Source organism: Heteronotia binoei, chromosome 16, assembly GCF_032191835.1.
Source record: "Heteronotia binoei isolate CCM8104 ecotype False Entrance Well chromosome 16, APGP_CSIRO_Hbin_v1, whole genome shotgun sequence".
Classification (NCBI taxonomy): Eukaryota; Metazoa; Chordata; class Lepidosauria; order Squamata; family Gekkonidae; genus Heteronotia; species Heteronotia binoei.
The window spans coordinates 43,485,334-43,510,771 of NC_083238.1; the positions used below are offsets into that span (position 1 = coordinate 43,485,334).

Sequence of the window (25,438 nt, forward strand, 5' to 3'; positions counted from 1 at the left end):
ATGGTGCTGAGAGAGGGCGGAGGTCTTGAAACAGCCATCTGTCGCTTTGAGCGGACTGCAGGTAAGCCGAAGGGAACCAGAAAAGCCTACAGCACCAAGGATTCCAGGGGGCGTTCTCTCATCCAAGTACTAACCAGGCCCGACCTTGCTTAACTTCCAAGATAAAAAGAGAACAGGTGCTTTCAGGGTGCTGCAGCTCTACACAGAGGGGTGACCAGCTCAGCCTTCCTCATTCTTACGGTTGCCAATCCCCAGGTGGGGGCAGGAGATCCGCCAGGGGGAGGGGAGGGAAATGTCTGCTGGGCACTCCATTATTCTCTATGGAGGCTGATTCCCATAGAAAATAATGGAGAATTGATCTGCGGGTATCTGGGGTGGCTAATTTTTGAGGTAGAGACACCAAATTTTCAGCATAGCATCCACTGCCTCTCCTCAAAATATCCTCCACGTTTCAGAAGAAGGCGCCCCTATCCTTCATTATTTCCGATGGAAGGAAGCCATTTAAAAGGTGTGCAGTCCCTTTCAGTGGGATGGCCAGAACTCTCTTTGGAGTCCAACTACGGTTGCCACTCCCTGGCTCCTGGCTCCACCCCCAACGTCTCCAGGCTCCACACACACACACACCCAAAGTCCCCAGATATTTCTTGAACTGGACTTGGCAACCCTACCTCTTCTAGCCACCGGTTGCAACACTTACCTTGCCAGAATTTGGACACTCTGGTTCCCCCTACCCCCCCCCCCCGCATCTCCGGCTGCCCTCCCTACAGCAACCCCAGTGCCCCCTCCCTTCCTGCAGCTGCCCACCCCCCAAAGGCAGCCAGCCTGGGATCTCCCTTCCGATCGCCTCACCTTTCCCTCTTTCCATGGGTGCTTAGCGGCGCCGATGTATTCCTACGTGCATTTCCTGCCGCAACTGTGGGTCGAGAGGCACCGAGCGCCCTGGGCCATGGAGGTTTTCCCAGGGATTGGCCGGGTTTTCCCGCAGGCTCGCTTGCAGAAAGAAGCCGAGTTCGAGTCTTGGTTGCAAAAGAGAGCTTTAAGAACCGGGGATTCCCAGGCGATCTCACTGCCACAGGAGATGGTGGCGGCCACAAGCATAGCCACCTTCAAGAGGGGTTTAGATAAAAATATGGAGCAGAGGTCCATCAGTGGCTATTAGCCACAGTGTGTGCGTGTGTGTATATATATATATATAAAAATTGCCACTGTGTGACACAGAGTGTTCGACTGGATGGGCCATTGGCCTGATCTAACATGGCTTCTCTTATATTTTTATCTCCCATCCAAATATTAACCAAGCCCACCCCTGCTTAGCTTCCGAGATCAGACGCTTTTAGGGTAGCGTGGTCGTAGGCTTTTAATTAAATGGATTAGCCTCCCTTTTAGTTGCTGCTGCGCCCCCCCCCTCAACTTTCTCCTTAGCCCGAACAAGGAGCCATTCCTTTTTCTTTTATTTTCTGTTTTCCTTTGGAGAGGTGAGAGCCCCGTGGCGCAGTGTTAAAGCTGCAGTATTGCAGTCCTAAGCTCTGCTCACGACCTGAGCTCGATCCCCGGTGGAAGCTGGGTTTTCAGGTAGCCGGCTCCAGGTTGACCCATCCTTCCGAGGTTGGCAAAATAAGTACCCAGCTTGCTGAGGGGAAAGTGTAGATGACTGGGGAGAAAGGCAATGGCAAACCAACCCGTAAAAAGCCTGCCGTGAAAACGTTGTGAAAGCAACGTCACCCCAGAAACGACTGGTGCTTGCACAGGGGACCTTTCCGTTTTCCTTGGAGAGGTGAGCCTAAGACTCCGTGGCAGCCCTTCTAGGGTTCCTTTCCCTGAAACTAGATAGATCCACGTGGGCAGCCGTGTTGGTCTGATGCAGTAGAAGAACAAAGCAGGAGTCAAGCGGTCCCTTTAAGACCAACAAAGTTTGATTCCGAATCAGGGCTCTTTTTTTTATCAGGAACGCACAGGAACACAGTTCCGGCTGGCTTGGGGACAGGGGGTGTGGCCTAATGTGCAAATGAGCTCCTGCAGAGCTTTTTCTACAAAAAGCCCTGTGTGAAACATTGGTGATTTCAGGGGGTGTGGCCTAATATGCCAATGAGTTCCTGCTGAGCTTTCTCTACAAAGAAAACCCTGTCCAGAATGTCAGCTTTCGTGTGCTAGAAGCACACTTCATCAGACAACAGGATAGAATGGCAAGCAGTCCTAAATATACAGCAAGTGGGTAGTGAATCCGTATGCAAAATCATGGGAATGTTTGTTAGCGGATTAAAAGAAGCACAATTTGGGGTCTGGCGATTGTTAGTTTTAGTGAACTGGGCTGCATCAACAAGGGGGCAATATAAGTCAGAATAGCAGAGTGATGTCTATGTGAAGTGTTGTGTACTGGTCTCGAGTGAAGACCTGGCTCATTGGAGCCATACGAACGGAGCTTGGGGACTCGGGAACAATAGGGAGCAGGATCCAAATCCCTGCTGCCCTGCACCAATCAGAGACTTTACAGGGTGGTTTGCCATTGCCTTCCCCAGTCCCCACACTTTCCCCTCAGCAAGCTGGGTACTCATTTTACTGACCTCAGAAGGATGGGAGGCTGAGTCAACCTGGAGCCGGCTACCTGAAAACCCAGCTTCTGCTGGGATCGAACTCAGGTAGTGAGCAGAGGACTCCAACTACAGTACTGCAGCTTTACCACTCTACGCCACGGGGCTCTTAGGGTTGTATATAGTTGGCCCCATTGGCCCAGTTCTCCAGTCTTTGTAGAGCAGCCACTTACCATGCTGTATCTGATAAAGAGCTGTTTATCACAACCACTTCTCCTCTTCAATGCATAGAACCCACTATGTTATATGAAGTGCCCTAACGAAGAATCTGTTGTGATGTTAGCTCTGGGTTTAAAATGAGGGCATTTGTTTCTCAAGAGGTTTCCTTTCCCTGGAAGAGTCTCCTCACTCCCTCTTGTCTTCTGCGGAGAGGTGGTCAGGGCCCCCGAGGTGATTCCTTTTAAGTGTTTTCTGCAGCAAGTTCTGCTGAGATGCACTGAGCCCCATTTCTCCCTCAACCCCATGCCATCCAACTGCTGGACCTCTGTTCAGGGCTGACTCTAGACTGTCTGGCACCCTAGGCAAGCCTAACTTTGGGCACCCCACCCCCTGCACCGATAATGTCACCAGGTCACATGGGGGGGCACCCAATTTGGTACCCCCAGAAGGCTGGCGCCCTAGGCAATCATCTAGCTGGCCCTGCCTCCATTCTAATTCTGCCCATCCCTTAGGAGTGCCCATCCCTTCCCCTGGCCTGCTGGCGCTGAGTCCAGCCGCGAAGGGGCTTTCTCTTGCGCCAAAGGCTATCCTACATGGAGGCTTCCAAGGGTCCGCCCTGTTTTCCTGTCTGGTTGCTTGCAAAAGATTGATTTTTGAGGCATCCCTGGGAAATTCCTGGAGATCTGGGAGGTATGTCTGTGGTAGGGTTGCCAGGTCCAATTCAAGAAATATCTGGGGACTTTGGGGGGTGGAGCCAGGAGACATTGGAGGTGGGGCCAGGAGCAAGGTTGTGACAAGCAGAATTGAACTCCAAAGGGAGTTCTGGCCATCACATTGAAAGGGACTGCGCACTTTTTAAAAGCCTTCCCTCCATCGGAAATCATGAAGGATAGGGGTACCTTCTTTTGGGGCTCATAGAATTGGATCTCCTGGTCCAATCATTTTGAAACTCGGAGGGTGTTTTGAAGAGAGGCACCAGATACTATGCTGCAAATTTGGTGCCTCTACCGCAACAAACAGCCCCACCAGAGCCCCAGATACCCAGGGATCAATTCTCCATTATGCCCTATGGGAATCGGTATCCATAAGGAATAATGGAGTGCCCAGCAGACATTTCTCTCCCTAATTACCCTGAAACGGGGGGGATGGCTTCCAAACCAGGGGATCTCCTGCCCCCACCTGGGGATTGGCAACCCTAGTCTGTGGAGGGGGGGAATGAGAAGGAATTTCACCTAGAATCTACACTACTCCATAAAGTTCGCCCTTCGAAGCTGCCATTTTCCCCAGTGGAATTGACCCCTGTAGTGTGGAGATCAGTATCATAACTCTAGACCTCCTCTGGAATTTGAAAACCCTCCACTGGCATATCTCTAAATCAAGCAAATAGCGTTGCCAGTCTCCAGGCTGTGACTGGAAATCTCCCACTATTAGAGCTGATCTCCCAGTGACAGAGATCACAGAATCACAGAGCTGAAAGGGATCTCCAGGGTCATCTAGTTCAACCCCCTGCACAATGCAGGAACCTCAGAAACACCTCCCCCCCCATGCACCCCCTTCCTGCCCTCCTTCTCATGATCTGCCTAACTCACAGAATCAACATCCCTGGTCATCCCTGGCCTCAAGGACATCCGCCTTGCCCCTGGCCCCAACCTGGTGGAATCAGCTCCGGGTGGAGGTACGGGCCCTGCCGGATTTGTTACCCTTCCGCAGGGCCTGTAAGACAGAGCTGTTCTGTCAGGCGTTTAGTTGAGGCAGGCGGGCGCCTTCTACTCTGTTGCTTATACCATCGGCTGTCCTCCCCCACAATGATCTATCGTCTGAACTTTTATATCCAGACCACTGAATGATTACTCCTAAATTTGCACTATGTGCCCCCCGCCTCTGTTATTTAATGTTGATGTAATGCTGTTGTTTTAATTGTATTTATTGGTTTTATTATATGTGACTGCTTTTTTACTGTATGTGATCCGCCCTGAGCCCGTCTGGGAAAGGGCGGAATATAAGTGAACCAAATAAATAAATAACAGTGATCCGTTCTCCTGAGGAAAATGGCTGCCGCTGTGGCCACACAGGAGAAAGTCATTTTAAAAGTAGGATGAGAGTCAGGTGTTATGATGGCAATTCTAATTCAAGAAGCATTTTAAGGTAGATGCTGAGCTGATCCAATTCAGTGCAACTTCCAGTGATGTCAGAGGTGTGCGGCAGCTGCAAATGTGTTATGTAAATGATTGTACTAATGAGTTCTCACACCTCTTTTTCTACAAGATGACCCCTGATCATAGCATGCTGTTTTCAGTGCACTTAGCAAGACGGCTCTCTCATGGCCTTCCAGCATCCCCTGGAACTTCTCTGCTGCCTGATTTGATCTTCTTGCCCCCTTTTGAATTAAGTGACTTTATAACACGCAGGGATATGTTGGCCAAAGGATGCCACAAGCAGAGTACCGGTTTTCCATCATCAGACAGCTGTCAGTGTTTGGGGCAAACCATTTTGCTGTGAAATCCAATGCCTGGGCCTGTAAATGGATCTCTTGCGCTCTAGGCCAGGAGAACGGTCCAACGGGAGCCGCTGGCTGTTTTTCTCCTCCAAATTTCAGCCTCTGCAGCAGCACCCTGTTTCTAAGCAACAAGAAGATAAAATGCTTCATTCTTGCACTTCTCCGGAGCAGAAGGGTAGCTCCCATTAGCAGAAGAGAAGAACATCCTCTGTTCCTGGACTGAATGCTTTTCCAGTGATATTCAGAGAATATCGGAGAAATTCCAAAGCCGATGTACCTTTTTTTTAATGCCCACAGCATAGGAAGACTCAGAAAGGTAATGGGTCTTTTTAAACCTATTGTACACTGCGCTATTAATATTCCATGCTTTTTTTTTTTCTCCTTCCGGTGGGTTTGTTTTCTTCACTCTTAAAAGGTAAGCTGCGGTCTTCCCATTTTGCCTTCCAAGCGGATGCCTTGAATGATTTGACTCTCATGCTTTTTTTTTTTGAAAGCAGGAAATTGCCTTGAAATCTGTATCTTCAATTTCTTTTCAGTATCGTATCAGTATTTCCTCAACGCAAGGAGCAGGTGAATTTGGAGAGCAAAGAGTCTGGAAGGAAAATCAGGGAGAATAAAAATCATGGAATGAATAGATGTCACTTGCAAGACTTTTAACTCAATTTATGTTGGGTTTTGTGTGAGTTTTGAGTATGGTAGAGTGTGTTAAAAGTGCAGTGAAATGCATTAAGCGGTCCCATTTTCTTCATGGGAAACCGTGGCGATTTTCTCTCTATTTCTGCTCTGGTTACTGTTATAAATGTACTCCCTGGTGGTGGAATAGAGACGTTACCAAGGGAAAGGCACTGTTATTCTGCTGTGGAAGAATTTCACATTGCTGGATCTTGGAAGGGAGGACGGGGAGAGTTCTTTATAAGACATGTCGCAAATTACATGCTGAATTTGTGAATTTTTGGCCTGGAGTGCAAGAGATCCGTTTTTACATGCCCAGGCATTCGATTTCACAGCAAAATGTTTTGCCCCAAACAGCCCACCAAACTGAGCGGTAACTTTGCCAGGGCTTTGATGTAACTTGTGCTTTGGCTGACTGCCTCGAACTGCAAAGGCTCTGCGGCCCTGTTCAGAGGCACAGTATAATCAGATGTCGCTGTTGTTACCTTCCGGATTTAAAGTGGCTGATCAGACAGCAACATTTGCCTCCAAGTATTAATTTATGGTAGCCCCCCCCCCTCAATCCTTCTCAGAACCGGATTATTTTGTTACCTGCTCCTTTGCGGTGTTTTTTGAGTTCTCCGGTTTCACCTGGTAATTTTCTCCGTCTGGATAGTTCTGCTGCGATATTAACCAACTTCCAGATGTCTGAAGGCAGTCCCAAAGCAAAAGGAGTCTCAGGCATCGGGTTTACGGTCACCATTTTTTGACTACTTAGCGATATGCGCATAACCGCATAATGTTTTCACCTATGTGCATGCACATACGCGCATAGTGCGCACATACGCATAATGCACGCATGTGCATAATAGTGGAGAAAAAAAGAACTGCATGGTGCCGTCGTGTGGACAGCAGAAGACGGTTTCACTGCGGAGTGATTCCAATTGCAGTATGGCAGTCTGATCGATAATATTCGGAACAAAGATATTCGGAACAGAACCGGGTCAGTTTAACATGGACTCAACACGCTGTGTGAACACGGCCTGCGTATTTTTCATCTAATGGCAAACTATATGTATGCTACACGTTAAAAGGTAAATTAGTCAGATGGGAAAAACTTCTAGTAATGCCCTCTTTTTGACCCAGGCTTATATAATGGAGTGATTGACAGACATTCTCACATTTTGACATGTTACTGTTTTATTGCTTTCGCATGCTCCTGCTACCCAGATCAAAGGTTTGTGAAATTTGTTAATTTTACTATTCTGTCATTGGATCTTAAATTTGTACCATTTTGCATTCTAAACCACTGCCTATCACTGGGCTGGAAAATTCCAGGACATTCGGGTGTGAAGTCTGTGGGAAGCGGGGTTCGGGAGTACACTGCCATAGATTCCAAGTTCCAAAGCAGTCATTTCATCCAGGGGAACCAATCTCTGTCATCTAGAGATACATTTAGATAGATCCAAGTGGGCAGCCGTGTTGGTCTGAAGCAGGAGAACAAAGTAGGAGTCGAGTTGCACCTTTAAGACCAACGAAGTTTTATTCAGAATGTGTGTGCTCCAAGCACACTTCTTCAGACGAGGAATTGGGTACAGTGAGCAGAGCTATTTATAGCTCGTAGGCAGTGGTATAGAATGCAAAATGGTACAAATTGGATTTTAAATTTGTACTATTTTGCATTCTTAAACCACTGCCTACCAGCTATATGTAGCTCTGTTCACTGTACCCAATTCCTCGTCCGATGAAGTGTGCTTAGAGAGCACACAAAAGCTTATGTTGTGAAAAAAACTTGGTTGGTCTTAAAGGTGCCACTGGACTCCTACTTTGTTCTACTGCTTCAAACCAACACGGCTGCCCACTTGGATCTAAAGACACTGTGGGTTTGCTGTTATGTTCATTGTGCCAAAAAACTTTTATTCACTTTTGTAGGTTGTAAGTCAGGCAGGCCGATCACTGCACAGATTTCTCTGTCAAAGTTAACTGCGTAAAAGTTATTCTGCGCATGAACACGGAGGCAGAGGGATGCTAATAGGGCTGCCAAGCCCTCGGGCCGAGGTACCATAGAGTTTTTACCTCCCAAAATGCTAGAGCGGCTGGGGAAACCACAGAGTTTCCCCCGGAAACATGTCATGGGTGCTGGGGACCCTTCAGAGGAAGTTGAGTCTGATGAGGAAACTGTGCCCCTGCCACCTGCACCAGTGCCCCTGCCTCCTGCTGGAGAAGATCCCAGCCCCCCTGCCTCGCCCTCTCGGGTGGCTCGTGTGCGTGACCGCCTCCGGCAGGACCTCAGGGATCGGAGGAGGGCGGCACGCTCACAAGCAAGACGCTCCCTGAGCCCTGAGTTCTGAGAGGATTCTGGCCCTTCTAAGAGCAAGGATGCTTGAGTGGTAACAGGATCCTGGCTGCCTCCCTGAGCCAGCAATTAGCCCAAACGGGCAACAGCCAGCAGAGGGCTATATAGCTGTGGGCTTTGGGAGGAAGCTTTGTGGAAGCAACTAGTCATCTCCCTGACATTCTAGCATCCACTCCGGCTTGACTTTGGTTCCTGACTCCCTGACTTTGGCTTTGGACTTCTGGACTCCCTGACCTCGGCTTCTGGACCTCAGACCTGCGATACTTCTACAGTGACTCGGATTTGGCGCCTCGGACCCTCCTGCTTACTGGCTACAGACCTCGGACTGCCTCTGGACTTTGCCTGACCCGGCCCCAGCCGTGACAGATTGCTTCCACCGACAAACACCCACTCCACAGGATGGATGCTGAAGCAAGTGAAACCACAGAACTACTGGCTGCGCTCCAAGCCCAGGTACAGCAGCTAACACAGGCAGTAGTGCACTTGCAGCAACAACCTGCGGCCAGTGCTCCAGCCAAGTGCCCAGTTCCCCCACCTGACAGATTTGGGGGTGCCGTGGAAGAATTTCCTGCCTTCCTAGCACAGTGTCGGCTGTACTTTGAACTGAGAGCACGGGACTTCCTCAATGACAAAACCAAGGTGTGTTTCGTCATCAGTCTGTTAAAGGGGCAGGCGGCCAAATGGGCCACACCCTTACTGGTCGCGTCCTCTCCCCTACTGACTGATTACCAGGGGTTTGAGGCCCACCTGTCTGCTGCTTTCTCAAACCCAGTCCAAGCAGCCACAGCCAACCGGAAGATCAGGGCACTGAAACAAGGCAACTCCTCGGTGGCTCAATATGCCACTGAATTCAAGCTCCTGACCCAGGACTTGGCGTGGAATGAGGCTGCCCAGATGGACCAGTTTACTGAGGGGTTGGCAGAGGAGGTCCTGGATGAACTGGCCAGGGTGGAGCAGCCACCCACGCTCCAAGAACTTATCACCCTCTGCCTCCGCATCGATGGCCGCCTGGAAAGTCGCCGCCAAGCCAAGACCAGAGGGCGCCAGCTCCCTGCGCCGTGCTACCTGGCTCCTCGCCCGTCCCCAGCTAGTACCAGCACCAAGGATGAGCCTATGCAGCTTGGAGCTGCTCGACCCCGCCTGACCCCAGAGGAAAAGACCAGACGCCGCACGCAGAATCTGTGCCTCTACTGCGGCACGGCAGGCCACTATGCCTCTGGCTGCCCTGCTAAGCATCGGATACCTGGACCTTCGCTGCCACCGCCGCCAAAAGGGCAGCCCCAGGCGTAAGTGGACCCCCCAGCCTGGGGCGACTAGCTGGGTCCTCCGAACAGCGGGCTGATACCCCAGGGCCATTCCTGCTACCAGTCAAACTCCGTCTGCCTGACGAACGCTGGCTGTTCGTGTATGCCATGCTGGACTCGGGAGCGGCCCACTGTTTTATAGATGCCGCCTTTGTGAAGCAGCACCAGATCCCTGTGCAGACAAAAGGGATTCCGTCGCTGGTGGAGGCTATTGACGGGCGCCTCCTCCGTTCTGGCCCCGTCACCCAGGAGACCTGTCCCATCACCTTCCACGTCCAGCAGCACCAAGAACAGCTGCGGTTTGATGTCGCCCGCATGCCTCGCTTCCCGCTGATTCTAGGCCTTTCCTGGCTGAAGCTGCACAACCCCATCGTGGACTGGGCCCAGCAGGAACTACGCTTCCGAGACCCATGCCCCCATCTGACTCCTCCCACCACTCTAGCAGCTGGCATCCCGAGTGGTGGTCCTCAGCTCCCTCAGAAGTATGTGGACTTTGCTGATGTCTTCGAAGAGACAGGAGCTGATCAGCTTCCCCCTCACCGGCCCTACGACTGTGCCATTGATTTGGTACCTGGGGCACCACTCCCGGTGGGGCGTCTGTACCCAATGTCGGAGCCGGAGTTGGCAGCTCTGCGAGACTTCCTGGACAAGAACCTGAAACGCGGATTCATCCGACCCTCAACCTCTCCCCTATCTGCTCCAGTGCTCTTCGTGAAGAAGAAAAGTGGGGAGCTCCGGCTGTGCAATGACTACCGGGCCCTGAACAAGATCACCATCCGCGACCGGTACCCTCTACCACTGATCCCTGAACTCTTGGATCGCCTAAAGGGGGCCCAAATCTACACCAAGCTGGACCTCCGTGGAGCGTACAATTTGGTGCGCATACGGCCCGGAGACGAATGGAAGACCGCGTTTGGGACCCGATACGGGCAGTACGAGCACCTGGTAATGCCCTTCGGACTGACCAATGCCCCCGCTGTCTTCCAGAGGTTCATGAATGACATATTCCGGGACCTGCTTGACCGCTTCGCGATCATATACCTGGATGACATCCTAATTTACTCCCGCAATCCTGCCCAGCACGCCGAGCACGTCCGCCAGGTCCTGCAGCGCCTACGAGCCCATGGTCTCTACGCCAAGCTGGAGAAGTGCGACTTCGACCTGCGCTCCGTCGAGTTCCTTGGGCACATCGTGTCACCGCAGGGGATCCTCATGGACCCGAAAAAAGTAGAAGCGGTCCTGACCTGGCAGGCTCCTCAGAATCGCAAAGACCTGCAGCGGTTCCTCGGTTTTGCCAACTACTATCGGCAATTCATCCCGGCCTACGCATCCCTGACCACACCCCTGACTCAACTACTCCGCCCCAAAGAACCCTTCCACTGGTCCCCAGAGGCCGATAACGCCTTCTCCACCCTGAAGACTCGCTTTGCCACCGGGCCACTCCTGAGATACCCCGACCCCCAGCTTCCCTTTACGGTGGAAGCTGATGCCTCCAACGTGGCCCTGGGAGCAGTGCTGTCCCAGCGCGAGGAGCCGTCCCAGCCACTACAGCCCTGCGCCTATTACTCGCGGCAGCTCACTGCTGCAGAGAGGAACTATACCATCTGGGAGAGGGAGTTGCTCGCGATCAAGGCGGCGTTTGAGGTTTGGCGACATTACCTCGAAGGGGCTCGCCACCCTGTTCAAGTGCTCACCGATCACCGGAACTTGGAACACCTCCAGACCACCCGCCGTCTCAACCAGCGCCAGATCCGGTGGTCCCTATTCTTCTCTCGCTTCGACTTCCGGATCTCCTACATCCCCCATACCCAGAACCGGAAAGCAGACGCGCTCTCCCGGAAACCGGAATACGCCCCTGCCTCAACTGAGACCGCGCCCGCTGCTCCAATCCTGCCGCCCTCAGTATTTGCAGCCACCTCCACTTCACCAGCACTCGTGGAGGACATTCGGGCTAGCCAGGCCAATGATCCCTGGGTCCAGCAACACCTCCAGGCTCTCCAAGATGACCCAACAGGGGAGTTCACGACTCGAGGCGGCCTCTTGCTACACCGCGAACGCCTCTATGTGCCGCCCGGGCCCTTGCGGGCAGAAGTGCTACGCCTGACCCACGACTCGTTACCCGCCGGGCACTTTGGACAGCATAAGACCACCCACTTGCTGACAAGGGAATTCTGGTGGCCACGAGTTCGCGCTGATGTTGCCCGCTATGTCAGCTCCTGTGATGTCTGCCGACGGGCCAAAGACATCCCAGCCAAACCCTCAGGGTTGCTGCAGCCCTTGCCCACATCTTCAGGACCCTGGGATACCATCTCGATGGACTTCATCACGGAACTTCCACGCTCCAAGGGTCAGACTTGTATCTGGGTGGTCGTCGACCTATTTACCAAGATGGCCCACTTTGTTCCGTGCCCGAAACTCCCCACAGCTCAGGAGACGGCCCAGCTTTACCTGCAACACATCTTTCGTCTGCATGGACTCCCAGCCCATCTGATCTCCGATCGGGGCCCTCAGTTTTCCTCTCGGTTCTGGCAAGCCCTCCATTCCAGCCTGGGTACTCGAGTGCACCTGTCCTCGGCCTACCACCCACAGACAGATGGCCAGACAGAGCGCACCAATGCCACGCTAGAGCAATATCTCCGCTGTTACACCTGTTACCAGCAGGATGACTGGACCACTCTATTGCCCCTAGCGGAGTTTGCATACAACAACGCGGTCCATTCATCCACCCAAATGACCCCGTTTGCTGCAACCTACGGGTACCACCCTCGGTTCTTCCCAGCGATCCTACCACCCACGAATGTCCCCGCCGTCGATGCCTACCTGCAAGAACTCCGTGCCAGCCAAGACTTGCTCCGAGAGCAGCTACAGCAAGCCAAGGAGGCATATAAACGGGCTGCGGACCGAAAGAGGCAAGAAGGCCCTCCAGTGCAGCCGGGGGATCAGGTGTGGCTCTCAACTCGCTACCTGCGCCGGCCTGGTCGGTCTCACAAGCTGGATGCACGGTTCATTGGACCCTACCCCGTCGTTGAACAAATAAACCCCGTCGCCTTCAGGCTCCAGTTGCCACCCCACCTCCGCATTCACCCCGTGTTTCATCGCTCCCTCCTTGTTCCGGCTGCACCCCCTGACCCAGCTCGGACTCCTTCCCCACCGCCGCCACCACCAGTGTTGGTGGATGACGAGGAAGAATATGAGGTGCGCCAGATCCTGGACTCCCGGTACCATCGTGGAGGCCTCCAGTACCTGGTGGACTGGGAGGGATACGGCCCAGAAGACCGGTCTTGGGAGCCCGAGGACAATCTTCATGCCCCGGACTTGGTGCACCAGTTCCACAACGACCACCCCGACCTTCCAGGTCCCTCGACGGAGGGGGGCCCTGGGGGGGGGGGGATAGTGTCATGGGTGCTGGGGACCCTTCAGAGGAAGTTGAGTCTGATGAGGAAACTGTGCCCCTGCCACCTGCACCAGTGCCCCTGCCTCCTGCTGGAGAAGATCCCAGCCCCCCTGCCTCGCCCTCTCGGGTGGCTCGTGTGCGTGACCGCCTCCGGCAGGACCTCAGGGATCGGAGGAGGGCGGCACGCTCACAAGCAAGACGCTCCCTGAGCCCTGAGTTCTGAGAGGATTCTGGCCCTTCTAAGAGCAAGGATGCTTGAGTGGTAACAGGATCCTGGCTGCCTCCCTGAGCCAGCAATTAGCCCAAACGGGCAACAGCCAGCAGAGGGCTATATAGCTGTGGGCTTTGGGAGGAAGCTTTGTGGAAGCAACTAGTCATCTCCCTGACATTCTAGCATCCACTCCGGCTTGACTTTGGTTCCTGACTCCCTGACTTTGGCTTTGGACTTCTGGACTCCCTGACCTCGGCTTCTGGACCTCAGACCTGCGATACTTCTACAGTGACTCGGATTTGGCGCCTCGGACCCTCCTGCTTACTGGCTACAGACCTCGGACTGCCTCTGGACTTTGCCTGACCCGGCCCCAGCCGTGACAAAACACCTGGAGCTGCCAACGCAAGATGTTGCAGCCACGATGACGTCACTCATGCATGAAAACTGTCCCTTGCCAGAGGTCGCGGGGGACTTGGCAACCCTCGATGCTATTGTTTTGCACTAGGTATTGATCATGCTTCAGATCGGGTGTAGTAACAACCACACGACTCAGAGATGAGGGTTATGCACCAGTCTGCCCATCCTGCTTGTGTCTGACAGTGGTGGTGGTTTTATTTTATACATTCTTCTACACAATCATTTACTAGCATTATACAGAGCAAAGAAACAGCTGTTTACTTTAGCTGTCTACCCCCGATGTGGATTCCAGGAAGGAGGTGAAAGGGCAGCACATTCTGAGACCCCCGGCATACTTGCATAGGTCAAGGTACATGAAGGCTTATTTGCTGCCTTCTGAGTCTTAAGATGGAGTCAGGACAAGGTTGGCCACGCCATTGACCTTCCTTCAATCCGTGGCCATTTTGTAGAAAAAGAGGTGCCAGAGCTCATTAGCACAACTCATTTGCATATGCCACACACCCCTGACATCACCAGAAGGTGGACTCAATTATATCAGCTTCAGCATCTTGCTTAAAATGCTTCTTGAATTATACTGGTCATCAGGGGTCATTCTGTAGAAAAATAGGTGGGGGGAGCTCATCCAGGGATTGTTATGCAGCTGCACCTGCTATTCAATGGACAAGGAGGTGGAACTCTCAGAAGGAGGAGGTGGAACCCTCAGAAAGGTTCAGGAGCTGTGCTCCTGTGAGCTCTCTCTGAATCCGAGGCCTGATGGTCATCATACAACCTTACTCCCATCATACTTTTTAAATGACTTTCTCCTATGTGCCCACAGTGGCATGATGAAGATCTCCATCTGTCTGCTTTATATGTTTGGGTTATTTTCCCATTTTTTTGTGTTTTTTTGTGTGAAAATATTAGAAAGTTTGTCAAATCTTGAAGTTTTTGCACTCTTCATCACCGGTTTTGGGGCCTGCATGCTTTGCATCATCACTAGAGCAAGAATAGAAACAGAGAAAACAAAATGGTGCTGATTGTTAATATATTTAGTACTCTCACTATCATGATGCTTTAAAGAGTAACACGATGTTCTCCATCCAGTTCATTATTTGTTTAATAAGATTACACCTTGCACCAGGGCAGTTTTTCCCCCCTGGAAAAAGAAGTGCTGGAACTCTCAAGAGGAAAATGAAGACGAAACACATGGGTGCTCTTCATGAACTTTTAAACATTTTTTGAGAATTTTGTTTCCACAAAGGTTCCGTAACTCCATTCTGCCATGTTCCCCCAGGGAAAAAACCCTACCCCGTACCCTCTCCCCACAGGGGACTCAGGATGGCTTACAACATTTAAAAACACATTAGAAAACTTTAGACTTCTCCTGCACTGATTTTTCTGGCCTGCATGTTTTCTTTTGATTTTCTGTGCTTCTAGGCCTCCTGGTGCTGGATGTGAAGTGAGCCTCCACTGTGGACCATTTGGCAGCCCATGGAGAGAAAATACGTGAAAAAAGAGATAGGAAAACTTTTGTAAGTAACCTTTAAGTAAATTAAGTAAACTTGAGTAAATCTAAGTAAACTTTAAAGGAACTTGTAAGTGAATAGGTATTGTAAATAACGTCTGTTTTGTAAGTAGTGTTTTTTGTAAGTAAGTTTTGTTTTGAAAACTAACAAAGTTTGTGGCAGAGTATGAGCTGCCTGGTGCTTGCACAGGGGGACTACCTTTACCTTTTTTTTTTTAATGAGCTGTCATAAGGTAGAGTTAGGGTTGCCAAGTCCAACTCAAGAAATCATCTGGGGACTTTGGGGGTAGAGCCAAGAGACTTTGGAGGCAGAGCCAGTAGCAAGCGTGTCACAAGCACAACTGAACTCCAAAGTGAGTTCCGGCCATCACAATTAAAGAGACTGCATGCCTTTTAAACGCCTTCCCTCCATTTGGAAATAATGGGCAGCTCATAGAATTGGATCCCCTGGTCCAATATTTTTTAAACTTGGAAGGAGTTTTGAGGAGAGGCGCTGGATGCTATGCGGAAAGTTTGGTGCCTCTACCTCAAAAAACAGCCCCCCCCTGCCCGAGCCCCAGATACCCACAGATCAATTCTCCATTATACCCTATGGGAATCAGTCTCCATAGGGAATAATGCAGTGCCCCCAGACATTTCCCTCCACTACCACCCCTCCCCCACTTTCTAATGACCATGAAGCAGGGGGAGGACCTCCAAACTGGGGGATCCCTGCCCCCACCCGGGGATTGTGTAAATAAAAAACCTGGAAATCTATTAGATATCTCTTGAACCTTGTTGGTCTCCTGTGAATGTATTGTAAAAGATTGGGTTCCAGTGAAAAATAAGCCTCCAAACTAAAGAAAGACGGATTAAACGTCTTGATATCTAGAACAGAAGTCTTTGGAAGGGCTTCCTTTAGCTCTATGAACTAAATACTGGAATATGGATATTCCTTTGTGATTGGAAAGTTTACTGAACTGCTTTTGAACTGATTTGTGGGAATATCCTTTTGAAGCATGTTTTTGTTCATTTGAGGTTCTGTGTGCAAGCCTGGTCAGAACACCACTGACCTTCACATTACATTGTTTTGTCATTTAAAATTAATGGTGTCTCTAAGCAGTTTTTTATTTACACATTTGTATGCTAAGTTCCTATAGTTTCGCTACCCTCCTGGGGATTGGCAGCCTCCAGATGGGGCCTGCAGATCTCCCCCCCTTTTTTTCCCTCCATTTTCTTACTTTATTAAAGGAAGAATTTAAAAATTAACAACTCCAACAAAAACTTTTACACTATACAAGCTTAGTATCACCTAAACATTATATCTTCATGTTTTCTTCATCTTCTTCCTTCATTCTTCTCTCAAAGATTAAAGAATCAGATTTATAAAATTCACTCGTTAATCTTAGCTCATTATATTAGCTTTACATTATACATTTCAAATCAAGTTTGAGCTAAGTTATTCTACAAATAATATAATATAGCTCAGCCCTGGGAGACCTTAAAAATTAAGGACTGGAGAACAAAACTCCACCTTGCATAGGGTGATTATACCTTGGGGGAACATGCCCAGACACTTACAACAGTCCCACCACTCTCTAATATCAGAGAGTTATGCTTCCATTATAAAATGTACCCAAAACCTCATTTTTTTTAAAGGACTCAACACTCTTCTCAAAATCTCCATGATCTTCAGAAGTGCATAAAGGACTTGCTTTAACTGGAGTAGTAAGAGAGCGCTCCTTCCTCTTGTTTGCTCTGGATGCAGTGTGGGGGGGGGGAGGGATTTACAGCAGCCAGCAATAATTCACCAGAGGTAGAGTCATGGGCAGTATAATAAGTTGAGCCATGTTGCACACAAAGTTTGCCCGTTTGGAGCCAACGATATCTTATTCCTAAGTCCTGCAGTTTAGCTGTCGTGCCTTTAAGATCTTTTCTGATCTTTAAGAACTCAGGAGGGAGATGAGGATACACCTGGATCTTTAACCCTGATAGTCGTGTTCGAAAATCCTTGAATTCTGCCAATATATTTCTGGTAAATGATAATGAAGTGGATTCTTCACATACCGTACCTTGCCAATGCGACAAGCTCGCTGCAGGAGGGGTGCAATTCCAGCTTCAAGACCCAGTGTAGCTGCAAGCCAGTTTGCCATAAATATAGTCATCCAGCCTCAGTGTTTGATGTGAACCCTCCGAAGGGGCCTTTCTTTCCCCCCTTCGAAGCCATCTTTTAAACTTTAAATTTTGATGTTATAGGGGATAAAAATATTTACTCTTTAAGCAGGCTGAGTAAGAGCTGGGCAATGGCTTCCAACCTGGAAATGGGTCAAAGCCACTCCCAGATCTCCCACTTTTACAACCCATCTCCAGCTGGCAGAGATCAGCTCCCTGGAGAAAATGGCCGCTTTGAAGGGGGGACTGTATGGCATTGGACCCTGCTGAGGCCCCTCCCCTTCTCAAACCCCGCCCTCCTCAGACTCCACCCCAAAGTCTCCAGGTGTTTTCCGACACAGACTTGGCAACCCTAGTCACTGCTCACTTCTTCAGATAAAACTAGAATGTGAGTCCACTGATATATTAAAAAATGGAGTGATTTCGGTTGCCAAATGACATTAGCAGGCAAATGAGAATAGAAGGTGTGACTGGATTATGCAGAGAAGAAGAATTGCAGATTTATACCCCGCCCTTCTCTCTGAATCAGACTCAGAGCAGCTTACAATCTCCTATATCTTCTCCCACCACAACAGACACCCTGTGAGGTGGGTGGGGCTGAGAGGGCTCTCACAGCAGCTGCCCTTTCAAGGACAACTCTTACAAGAGCTGTGGCTGACCCAAGGCCATTCCAGCAGGTGCAAGTGGAGGAGTGGGGAATCAAACCCTGTTCTCCCAGATAAGAGTCCACACACTTAACCACTACACCAAACTGGCTCTCCAGAGAGGTAGTAGACATTGGATTATGCAGGGAGAGGTGATATGCAGAGAGGTACAGGCATGGAGAAGTCAGCATTGGAAGAGTAGACTCCATACTGTACGTGCATCATGCCACAGAGCTTGGGCTCTCCTTTATAGGTTGTAGTTTATCTTACCACTGTTTTTATTTTGTAAATAACAAAATCTTGATGAATTTTCTAACCCAGCAGCAGCAACCTTATGCATACATATAATCACCCTCTTGTACTCTAGAGATTGGGGAGAACACCCCCCCCCCTGCAAAAAAAAAAACCCTTTCCCAAATAAATCATTACATATTGCAGGGGTGGCCAAGGGTAGCTCTCCAGATGTTTTTTGCCCACAACTCCCATCAGCCCCAGCCATTGGCCATGCTGACTGGGGCTGATGGGAGTTGTAGGGAAAAAACATCTGGAGAGCTACCCTTGGCCACCCCTGACATATTGGATAGGTGAGTGCAATCTGGTTCTAATTCCAAACCACTCTTTTCCTTGAAGGAGAGATTACGTTGGCATCAGAATTCGAGAAAATGCATTCGATCCGCAAGGAAAGCAGCAGACCAGCTTTCTAGATGACTTGGTAAAGTGGCATTTTATTGTCCTTCTGTTTTTGTGTTTTGTTGAGAGGGGTTTTTTTTTGCAAGGTCTGAAACATCCTGCACTTGGAGACAAAAGGAAAGAAATGCTTGCTGTTGCTTCTGGTTACCCCAGGGGGAAGGAACAAAACATAGAGCTCAGTTAATGCCCAACAGCCAGTTCCAGGGCTTTTTTTGTAGCAGGACCTCCTTTGCATATTAGGCCACACCTCCCTGATGTAGCCAATCTCCCAAGAGCTTATAGGGCTCATGGTACAGGGCCTACTGTAAGCTCCAGGAGGATTGGCTACATCAGTGGGTGTGGCCTAATATGCAAAGGAGCTCCTGCTAGAATTCCAAGCAGCAAGAAGCTAGCCTGCTAGACTCTCTTTTGGAAATGCAGATGGGCAAGGTAAGGGCTTTTTTTGAGCAGGAATGCAGTTCCGGATGGCTTGGTGTCAGGGGGTGTGGCCTAATATGCAAATCATTCTTGCTGGGCTTTTTCTACATAAAAAATTGGCGCAAACCAATGGTAATTTCAGGGGGTATGGCCTAATATGAAAATGAGTTCCTGCTGGGCCTTTTCTACAAAAAAAGCCCTGGGCAAGGTAAAAACTAAGACCCCCATGAAGTGACACTACACAGTGGTAAGTTGATGTCAGTGTTTGGCATTGTATTTTTATGTTTTCCCCCCCAGGCTCATTATGACTTGGCTGCCAATGTTGCTTTGCCTTGGCTCTGTGATTCAGAAGTCCAAACATCTTTGGGAAAAGGAAAAACGTAAGTGCCGTGAACATTCAGACCTCGATCTTGCAGTGGAGATATATGTGGCCCAGTGCAACTGGATGCTGCTGTCTACAGCTGTAGGACTCACCTTGATGGTTCTTATGCTCTGGGGGTTGTGATGGGGTCACTCCTGAGTAAATAGGGTTCCCAGCCTCCCACTGTTGGTGGGTTTTCCCCCAATCTTGGGGCCTCCAACCTGCCAGCACAGGATTGGCTGCTGGAGGAGCCCCACCTCCAAAGAGCTTCGATAGCGCCCTACATGCCCGGCATAATGGCATCACCTGAAAGTGACATAATCACACTGGGCATGTTTGAGCTGCCAAGCTCCCAGTCTAGGCAGGGGTTCTCCCACCTTGGAGGTTCCCAACCCACCGGCTCACGCTGGGCTGGCGGGGGGGATCCTTCCCCGATGACACCGGCGCAATTACGTCACTCGACCATATGAAAACCATATGGTACCATAGAATTTTCCCTCCCAAATTGCCAGAGCGTCCAGGAAAACCATAGAGTTTTCCTGGATGCTCCTAGTAGGGTTGCCAAGTCCAATTCAAGAAATATCTGGCGACTTTTGGGGTGGAGCCAGGAGACTTTGGGGGCGGAGCCAGGAACAAGGGTGTGACAAGCATAATTGAACTCCAAGAGAGTTCTGGCCATCACATTTAAAGGGACAGCACACCTTTTTAAATGTCTTTCTTCCATAGGAAATAATGAAGGATAGGGGCACGTTCTTTTGGGGCTCATAAAATTGGACCCCCTGGTCCAATCGTTTTGAAAGTTGGGGGTACTTTGGGGAAAGGCACTAGATACTATACTGAAAATTTGGTGCCTCTACCTCAAAAAACAGCTCCCCCAGAGCCCCCCAAACCTCCAGATCAATTCCCCGTAATACCCTATGAGAATCGATCTCCACATAGGGAATAATGAAGTGCTCAGAAGACGTTTCCCTTCACCCCACCCTGTTTCTGGCGACTCTGAAGCAGGGGATTGGCCTCTCTACTCACAAGTTGCTGCCAACTTCTTCACAGCAACACAGACACACCATCCCAAGAGGAAGCCTTTCAATCGGAGACTGAAGCATCCGGAGGTACAAAGGCACATGGTCCTCTGGGGGAGGGGCTTCCCCCTGCCAGACAGCTGACTGGGGGTGGGAAGGAGTCTGGGAAAGCGGAAGAACCCCCACTGGGACCTGGGGATTGGCAAGCCTAGCTCCTAGAGTGGCCGGTGTGCAATGTCACCGGCGCGATGATCTCACTTCTGAGTGATGTCATCGCGTGAAAACAGTCCCCCGCCGGAGGCAGCAGGGGACTTGGCAACCCTAGGCACATTGCACAGGGACACTGTAGCATGTTGGTATAAAACTATATGAAGGAAGTCCCCTTCAGCAGCCAGATAAGACCTGGCAACCCTACAAGTAAATCATAGCACCATAGAGTTGGAAGGGGCCTTCCCATCCAGTCCCCTCCCTCATCTTAATTCTGTTCTGATCTTTGACTGAAATACATATTGATTGATTGAATTCAGGAAATCTGAAACAATAGCATCCCCAACAGATGACTTCTTTCAGGGAGAGCTCATCAGATACAGACCAGCTAGGCTACTGATTAGATTTTAGGGATGTTCCCTTGATCAAAATCCTCTTCTTCCTCGCCTCATCTGTGACAGTAAAACAGGATAGGCATATTCATTCCGGGGTGCCGAAATGCACCCGTCTCCCTGAATTTGAACCATAGTCCGTGTACATTGCTTGGCATTCCTTATTTATTTATTTATAGTTTAAATTTATGTTAGCTGAGTACACAATGCTCAGGGTGGCGAACAACAGCCAGCATTTGTACAGTGATCAAACAGTCCCATTGATGAAATAAAAATAGCCGAAAACATCCTCAGGTGGAGTTGAAATGCCAAAGTTCCAAACTGTGTCTTGTTGGAGAGGTAAAAAGGAAGCAGGATGGGGCAGGGGTGGGTGGGAGGGCGTGCTAGATAAGGTAGTACCCATCAGTGTCCTCAACCAAAAGCCTAGTGGAAAAAGAGAGCCAGTTTGGTGTAGTGGTTAAGTGTGCGGACTCTTATCTGGGAGAACCGGGTTTGATTCCCCACTCCTCCACTTGCAGCTGCTGGAATGGCCTCGGGTCAGCCATAGCTCTTGCAGGAGTTGTCCTTGAAAGGGCAGCTGCTGTGAGAGCCCCTCTCAGCCCCACCTACCTCACAGGGTGTCTGTTGTGGGGGAGGAAGATGAAGGAGATTGTGAGCCGCTCTGAGATTCGGAGTGGAGGGCGGGATATAAATCCAATATCTTCTTCTTCTCTGCCTTGCAAGCCCTGCAGAACTGTAATAAGTCACGCAGGGCTGCGAATGTTCCTTCCACCAATGGAGAGCCAAGGCTGAGAAGTCCTAGCTCTGGTCAAGGACAACAGTTATGGGACCTGAAAGCATAACTGAGGAAGTTTTTAAACTATTTTAAGGAATTGGACCTTATTCCAGCATCTTTCAGATATGTGAATCCCCTATTTTCAGAATATTGCAAGAGCACATTTCCATGATGCCCAAATACTACATAATCACAATTTTACTCTCATTCTTTTTTTGAAAGAAAGGTGAGTCAGGACCCCATGACCAATGTAGATTTTTGAGGGGTTTCCACAAGGGCCTTTTTTGTAGCAGGAACTCCTTTGCATATTAGGCTACACCTCCCTGATGTAGCCAGTCCTCCAAGAGCTTACAGTAGGCTCTATAATAAGAGCCCTGGAAACTCTTGGAGGATTGGCTACATCAAGGGTGTGTGGCCTAATATGCAAAGGAGTTTCTGCTACCAGAATAAGCCCCGAGTTTCCTCATCTTCAGGTTGATTTTAAAAAGGTAAAGGTAGTCCCCTGTGCAAGCACCGGTCATTTTCGACTCTGAGGGTGACGTTGCTTTCACGTTTTCACAGCAGACTTTTTACGGGGTGGTTCCCCCAGCAAGCTAGGTACTCATTTTACCGACCTCAGAAGGATGGAAGGCTGAGTCAACCTGGAGCTGGCTACCTGAACCAGTTTTCGCTGGGATCGAACTCAGGTCATGAGCAGAGGGCTCCGACTGCAGTACTGCAGCTTTAGCACTCTGCGCCATAGGGCTCTCTTCTCAGGTTGATTACACCAGTGTAAAAAAAGGCAACACACATTCTGATTTATTAATTATTCCATTCTCTCCCCCCCCCCCCCCAATTTAATCTGGACAGGAAATTGCCGCTGTGTCAAAAATTTCTCTCTCTCAGCCGACCTGAAAGAGAAGCTCTGATTTTATCATCTTATGCTGGGATGCTAATGGTATGTATATATTTTAAAACTTTTTGCCCTTACTCTCTACAAGGGCAGCTCTTGGTGGGTTTTACAGTAAATCTAAATACAGAAAAGAATTATGTGATTCATTAAGCATTAACGCTAGGAACATAAAAATCAACAGCAGATGCAAAAAGCATTGGTAAAAGCAGTAACAGTATAAAAGCATTAGAGACAGATAAAAAAATAATTCTCAAAGAGCTGACTTGGAAAGAAAAATCAACTAATTAGGTGGATCATAAAGTAATAAAACATCTCAGCAAACACCATAAACAAGGAATAAAAGAAGAATCACCCCCAAAATCAACAATGTGCTGCAAACCCAGGAAGCTACCAGTGTAATACTACGTGAAGTTGCTAGGGTTGCCAACTCCTGGTCTTGAAATACCTGGAGATTTGGGGAAACTCATTTGCATATTAGGCTACACCCTCTGATGCCAAGCTGTCCAGAACTGCATTCCTGTGCGTTCCTACTAAAAAAAAATCCTAAATACCATCCTCCTAATTTTGAAATGTTTTCATATGAAAGTCTGGACACATTTAAGTCAGTTAATTCCTGGAAACGCATTTAATGGAGGAGGGGGAGGTTAGAGCCAGGAATGAAAAAACAGGCCAGTTCCTCTCTCCTTGCCTGAGGTAAAGGGAAGATGAGAGGCAGACTTGAATTTTTTATCCCTGGCCCTGAAACTGGATGGATGTTTTTCTGGGGTCATTTTTTGCTCAAAAGGGGGAAGGATGGCAAACCAACACTGACCACTAGGTCTGTGTCTACAGAACAGCATTCCTGTGGAAGAGATCTTTGGGATTTATAAGGCAGGCTCTACAGCTTCCAACCGGCAGAGCTCGACAAAAGTAGGTGGAATTTGTGTTCTTGCCATTTAGGCTGTGGTGACGCTCCTCCCCCCCTTCAAGTTTCTTACATTCCACAATTTGCTTTTATTTGTTCTTACAAGTTTCGTGTCCAAATCAGGTTCATGTTCAATGTTCCCTCTAAGCTGAGTTAGTGTGAGCTAGCTCACAGTTTTTTAGCCTCCGGCTCACACATTTTTGTTTTAGCTCAGAGGGGATCCTATCAGGCCCCTGAGCAACTGGGTGTCATCTGCTTCCTTCTCCCTCTCTTTCACTTCCTTCTGCATAACAGCTTGTTTTGCAAGGCTTGCTCAATTGCACAGGAGCTACAGAGCAAAACCTCTATTTTCTCTATTGTACCATAGAGTTTCCCTCTCGAAGGGATGGCTACAGTCGTCTGGGAGGGAAAAGAGAGAATTTCCCCAAAGATGCCTAGAGAGGGCTGCTGCATGACGGCACCGAGGGCATCATTGCCCTGGTGCCGTCATGCAGCAGCCTCTCTAGGCATTTCTGGGGAAATTCTATCTTTTCCTCAGACGCTGTAGCCATTTGAGAGGGAAAACTCTATGGTACAATAGGTGCCATAGAGTTTTCCCCTCCCAAATGGCTAGAGCGTCTGGGAAAACCATAGAGTTTTCCTGGAAACACCTAGAGCAGCTGTGTGCAACATCTGGGTGACATCATCGCACCAGTGACGTCAAGGGGGGGGGGTCAGAACCTCCCAGATGGGGGAACCCCCGCCAGGGAAGGAGCTTCAGTCAGTGGAGAAATGCTGTGAAGATGTGGTGGACTTATGACAACTGCAACCAGGGGGCTTTCTAGGCAAATGAGAAGCAGAGGTGGTTTCCCAGTGTTTCCCCTTTTCCTTGGGGTCTCCAGTCTAAGTAACAGCCAGGGCTGGCCTTAGACTGTCCGGCACCCTAGGCAAGGCTAACTTCTGGGGTGCCCCTCTGCACTGATAACATCACCAAGTCTCATGGGGGTACACAATTCATCATCCCCAGAAGGCCAGTGCCCTAGACAATCACTTAGTTTGCCTAGTGGTAGGGCTGGCCCGGGTAACAGCTCCATTTCCTTCCAAGCTCTAATGAGAATGGGCTACACCACACCATTCCAATTCCCACTGAAAGACTCAGGATCAAGTTATCTGATTTGTGCATAGTTCAATTTCACTTGTATCTCCTTGCAGGCTCACTCGATCCATCCTCATAATCTCTCGCTGCATCCTTTCGCCATGCTGATGGCCCCCCAAGCTGCTGAATATGCCTGGAAACAGAGTGAGTGGTTTTTCCTTTGCTCATATGAACATAAGAGAAGCCATGTTGGATCAGGTAGGGCTCTTGTTTGTAGAAAAAGCGCAGCAGGAATTTATTTGCATATTGGACCACACACCCCCTGCCATCACTGTTGTTTCACGCAGGACTTTTTTGGTAGGAAAATACCAGCTGGAACTCATTTGCATATTAGGCCACACCCCCTGATGCCAAGCCAGCTGGATCTGCGTTCCTGCTTTTTAAAAGCCCTGGTATCAGGCCAATGAACCCAGGTGCCATCTGGAGGTCCACCAGCAGGGTCACAACTCCTAGAATGGAGATCCCAGAACGGCGTCTCCAGACACCTGGCTTGTTCCACCCACTTCTCTCAATCTACAAATGCTCCTTCATCTTTCTTGCTGCTCATAGTAGAAAAGACCAGGCAGAAGTTGATGTGAGCAGACAATATTGACCTTGATGGACCATGGGTCTGATTCAGTATTAGAGCCCCAAATCTAATTTCTAGGCAATGAGACAGCAAGAAAATTAATATGGTTTGTTCTCTTTCTGAAGGTATGAAGTCTCACCAGGCTTCTGCAAACCGAAATCCCATCAGTAGCTCAACAAAAAGAATGGGCACTGATGACTAA

At 49.5% G+C, this 25,438-nt stretch overlaps 1 protein-coding gene across 1 annotated transcript; it reads left to right on the forward strand.

The window, feature by feature from the left end:
• C16H2orf80 (chromosome 16 C2orf80 homolog) lies at positions 1-25,438 on the forward strand. Its single transcript, XM_060257028.1, has 8 exons — positions 1-61; positions 14,994-15,015; positions 18,507-18,588; positions 19,281-19,363; positions 22,587-22,674; positions 23,461-23,538; positions 24,725-24,812; positions 25,362-25,438. The coding sequence occupies exons 1-8, from the start codon at positions 1-3 to the stop codon at positions 25,436-25,438; spliced, it is 579 nt and encodes a 192-aa protein (XP_060113011.1).

Excerpts from the sequence above, each read along its gene's own strand:
- C16H2orf80 (XM_060257028.1), top strand. The coding sequence starts at position 1 with ATGGTGCTGAGAGAGGGCGGAGGTCTTGAAACAGCCATCTGTCGCTTT. Across the intron at positions 18,589-19,280 it reads CCAGCTTTCTAGATGACTTG|GCTCATTATGACTTGGCTGC; the intron begins GTAAAGTGGCAT and ends TTTCCCCCCCAG. Across the intron at positions 19,364-22,586 it reads TCTTTGGGAAAAGGAAAAAC|GAAATTGCCGCTGTGTCAAA; the intron begins GTAAGTGCCGTG and ends TAATCTGGACAG.